The sequence below is a fragment of the Tachyglossus aculeatus genome, chromosome X2, assembly GCF_015852505.1.
Source record: "Tachyglossus aculeatus isolate mTacAcu1 chromosome X2, mTacAcu1.pri, whole genome shotgun sequence".
Taxonomy (NCBI): Eukaryota; Metazoa; Chordata; class Mammalia; order Monotremata; family Tachyglossidae; genus Tachyglossus; species Tachyglossus aculeatus.
Genome location: NC_052100.1, coordinates 3520446 through 3525000, shown reverse-complemented (window position 1 = coordinate 3525000; position 4555 = coordinate 3520446). Strand labels below are relative to the sequence as shown.

Genomic DNA, 4555 nt, shown 5'->3' with positions numbered 1-4555 from the left:
GGGGGAGACAGAGAACAAAACCAAACATACTAACAAAATAAAATAAATAGAATAGATATGTACAAGTAAAATAAATAAATAAAGAAATAGAGTAATAAATATGTACAAGCATATATACATATATACAGGTGCTGTGGGGAAGGGAAGGAGGTAAGATGGGGGGGTGGAGAGGGGGACGAGGGGGAGAGGAAGGAAGGGGCTCAGTCTGGGAAGGCCTCCTGGCAGACCCCCACCCAGTGATCAATCAATCAATCATATTTATTGAGCGCTTACCGTGTGCAGAGCACTGTACTAAGCGCTTGGGAAGTCCAAATTGGCAACATCTAGAGACAGTCCCTACCCAACAGTGGGCTCACAGTCTAAAAGGGGGAGACAGAGAACAAAACCAAACATACTAACAAAATAAAATAAATAGAATAGATATGTACAAGTAAAATAAATAAATAAATAAATAGCGTAATAAATACGTACAAACATATATACATATATACAGGTATATAAATGTGAGCCCACTCTTTTAGACTGTGAGCCCACTCTTTTAGACCGTGATAAAATAAATAAATAGGTAAATAAATAGAGTAATAAATACGTACAAGCATATATACATATATACAGGTATATAAATGTGAGCCCACTCTTCTAGACTGTGAGCCCACTCTTTTAGACCGTGATAAAATAAATAAATAAATATATAGAGTAATAAATACGTACAAACATATGTACATATATACAGGTATATAAATGTGAGCCCACTCTTTTAGACTGTGAGCCCACTCTTTTAGACCGTGATAAAATAAATAAATAAATAAATAGAGTAATAAATACGTACAAACATATATACGTATATACAGGTATATAAATGTGAGCCCACTCTTTTAGACCGTGAGCCCACTCTTTTAGACCGTGAGCCCACTGTTGGGTAGGGCCCGTCTCTCTATGTTGCCAACTTGTACTTCCCAAGCGCTTAGTCCAGTGCTCCGCACACAGTAAGCGCTCAATAAAGATTGATTATAAATGCCATTAGTATCAGCGCTTGGAACAGTGCCTTGCACGTAGTAAGCGCTTAATAACTACCATCATTGTCGTTATTATTCCCCGTCCTCCCGGCATCCTAGGTCCGAACCGTCCCCCTTCTCCGGGGCCGGAGCAGGCTCTCCAGAAGTAGAGGAGGGATTGCGGTTAGACCTTGGACTCGGGCCCCGTCGCCTTAGGTCGGCCTTCCCCGAATCCGGGCCCCAGGTCTCGTGGCCCCCGGGCTACCTGGGCCTGCGGGCGGCCTGCGTCTCCTCGGCTCATGGTGGCCCGGGCCTAGCCGCGACGCTCCTGCGAGATTCCGGGCGCCGGCTCGGAGCCCTCCTTTATGGCCACGGGAAGGACTTTAGCCCAAGAAATGGGCACACGTTATCCCGCGGTCAATGTGTAACCATTGCAAAAGCTCCCCCGGCACCCGGATCACGTATTAACTCCGATTTTACTCTCTTTTGCTTGTCCATATCTATTCTATTTATTTTATTTTGTTAATATAATAATAATAATAATAATAATAATGATGGCATTTATTAAGCGCTTACTATGTGCAAAGCACTGTTCTAAGCGCTGGGGAGGTTGCAAGGCGATCAGGTTGTCCCACGTTGGGCTCACAGTCTTAACCCCCATTTTACAGATGAGGGAACTGAGGCACAGAGAAGTTAGATGACTTGCCCAAAGTCACACAGCTGACAATTGGCGGAGCCGGGATTTGAACCCATGACCTCTGACTTCAAAGCCCGGGCTCTTTCCACTGAGCCACGCTGCTTCTCTGTTTGGTTTAATATGTTTGGTTTTGTTCTCTGTCTCCCCCTTCTAGACTGTGAGCCCGCCGTTGGGTAGGGACCGTCTCTAGACGTCTCCCACTTGGACTTCCCAAGCGTTTAGTACAGTGCTCTGCACACAGTAAGCGCTCAGTAAATACGATTGATTGATTGATTGATTGAGACGTCCCGCACCGGCCCCGCTGCGGGGGGCAGAGGTCAGGGCCCTCGGCCCGGGCCCGCCACCTGAGACCAGGTTCAGGAGGAAATCTGTGGGGTGGTGGTGGTGGTTAACAACCACCAGGAGTAACACCACCGGCTGCCCCAGATTAGGCCAGGGACCTCTGGATCTGGCTCTTCTTCCCAGCCCATCCAACTCCCAGCTCACGTTTTCCTCTCTCCCGCGCCGCTGCTGCCCAGCGTGGGTGAGTTTTGACCCGTAGCATCCGTCGGGCGTATTTACTGAGCGCCTACCGGGTGCGGAGCACTGGACTGAGCGCTTGGGAAGCGCGAGGCGGTCCCCCGACCCAGCAATGGGCTCCCAGTCTAGAAGGGGGAGACGGACAACAAAACGAGACACGGAGACGGGCGTCGGAATCGTCAGAACAAATAGAATTAAATAGAATTGTGTGACTTTGGGCAAGTCACTTCTCCAGGCCTCAGTGACCTCATCTGTAAAATGGGGATGAAGACTGTGAGCCCCCCATGGGACAACCTGATCACCTTATAGCGAGAGGCAGCGTGGCTCGGTGGAAAGAGCCTGGGCTTTGGAGTCAGAGGTCATGGGTTCAAATCCCAGCTCCGCCGCTTGTCAGCTGGGTGACTTTGGGCAAGTCACTTCACTTCTCTGGGCCTCAGTGACCTCATCTGGAAAATGGGGATGAAGACTGTGAGCCCCCCATGGGACAACCTGATCACCTTATAGCGAGCAGTAGCGTGGCTCAGTGGAAACAGCCCGGGCTTTGGAGTCAGAGGTCATGGGTTCAAATCCCGGCTCCGCCAGTTGTCAGCTGGGTGACTTTGGGCAAGTCACTTCACTTCTCTGGGCCTCAGTTACCTCATCTGGAAAATGGGGATGAAGACTGTGAGCCCCCCATGGGACAACCTGATCACCTTATAGCGAGAAGCAGTGTGGCTCAGTGCTCTGCACACAGTAAGCGCTCAATAAATACGATTGATGATGATGATGATGATGAAAGAGCCCGGGCTTTGGAGTCAGAGGTCATGGGTTCAAATCCCTGCTCCGCCAGTTGTCAGCTGGGTGACTTTGGGCAAGTCACTTCACTTCTCTGGGCCTCAGTTACCTCATTTGGAAAATGGGGATGAAGACTGGGAGCCCCTCGTGGGACAACCTGATCACCTTGTAATCCCCAGTGCTTAGAACAGTGCTTTGCACATAGTGAGCTCTTAATAAATGCCATTATTATTATTATTAAAGCTAGATGCACATCATTAATAAAATAAATAGAACAGTAAATATGTACAAGTAAAATAAATAGAGTAAAATAGTAAAATAAATAGACTAAATAATATGTACAAATGTATATACGAGTGCTGTGAGGAGCAGATAATAATAATAATAATGATTATTTTATTTGGTTAATATGGTTTGTTTTGTTGTCTGTCTCCCCCTTCTAGACTGTGAGCCCGCTGTTGGGTAGGGACCGTCTCTATATGTTGCCGACTTGGACTTCGCAAGCGCTTAGTACAGTGCTCTGCACGCAGGAAGCGCTCAATAACTACGATGGAATGAATGAATGAATGAACTTCACTTTTCTGTGTCTCAGTTCCCTCATCTGTAAAATGGGGATTAAGACTGTGAGCCTTGCGTCCAACCCGATTATCCTGTATAAATTATAATTATGGCATTTGTTAGGTGCTTACTATATACCAACCACCGTTCTAGGCGCTGGGGTAGATACAATCCCGGCTCCGCCACATGTCTGCTGTGTGACCTTGGGCAAGTCACTTAACTTCTCTGAGCCTCAGTGACCTCACCTGTAAAATGAGGGTTAAGACTGTGAGCCGCACATGGGACAACCCCATCACCTTGTATCCCCCCCAGTGCTTAGAACAGTGCTTGGCACCTAGTAAGCGCTTAACAAATGCCGTTGTTATTATTATTATTATTACAAGGTGATCAGGTTGTCCCACGGGGGGCTCACAGTCTTCATCCCCATTTTGCAGGTGAGGGAACTGAGGCACAGAGAAGTGAAGTGGCTTGCCCCAGGCCACCCAGCCGACAAGTGTATCTACCCCAGCGCTTAGAATAGTGCCTGGCACATAGTAAGCGCTTAACAAATACCGTTATTACTGGCCCTACTCAGAGCTCACCTCCTCCAGGAGGCCTTCCCAGACTGAGCCCCTTTCTTCCTCTCCCCCTCATCCCCATCTCCATCCCCCCATCTTACCTCCTTCCCTTCCCCACAGCACCTGTATAGATGTATATATGTTTGTACATATTTATTAATCTATTTCTTTATTTATTTATTTTAGTGGTACATATCTATTCTATTTATTTTATTTTGTTAGTATGTTTGGTTTCGTTCTCCGTCTCCCCCTTTTAGACTGTGAGCCCGCTGTTGGGTAGGGACTGTCTCTATAGGTTTCCAACTTGGACTTCCCAAGCGCTTAGTACAGTGCTCTGCACACAGTAAGCGCTCAATAAATACGATTGATTGATTGATTATTATTGTTATTATTAATAATGATACGCTGGTTTTGGTAGACACAATCCCTGCCCGCAACGATTTTACCCGACGCCC

The 4555-nt window shown here is 47.1% G+C and overlaps 1 protein-coding gene across 2 annotated transcripts in view; it reads right to left on the bottom strand.

The window, feature by feature from the left end:
• SLC23A1 (solute carrier family 23 member 1) overlaps nt 1–1346 on the bottom strand; it is a 29099-nt gene extending 27753 nt beyond the window's left edge. Inside the window, exon 1 of one of the 2 annotated variants that reach the window (XM_038771599.1) lies at nt 1261–1346. In XM_038771599.1, the coding sequence (XP_038627527.1) occupies nt 1261–1296 (36 nt within the window). In that variant the 5' untranslated portion in view covers nt 1297–1346. The remainder of the gene's footprint in view (nt 1–1260) is intronic. The other variant, XM_038771600.1, reaches the window with a different exon arrangement.
• Between the last annotated feature and the right edge of the window lie 3209 nt (nt 1347–4555).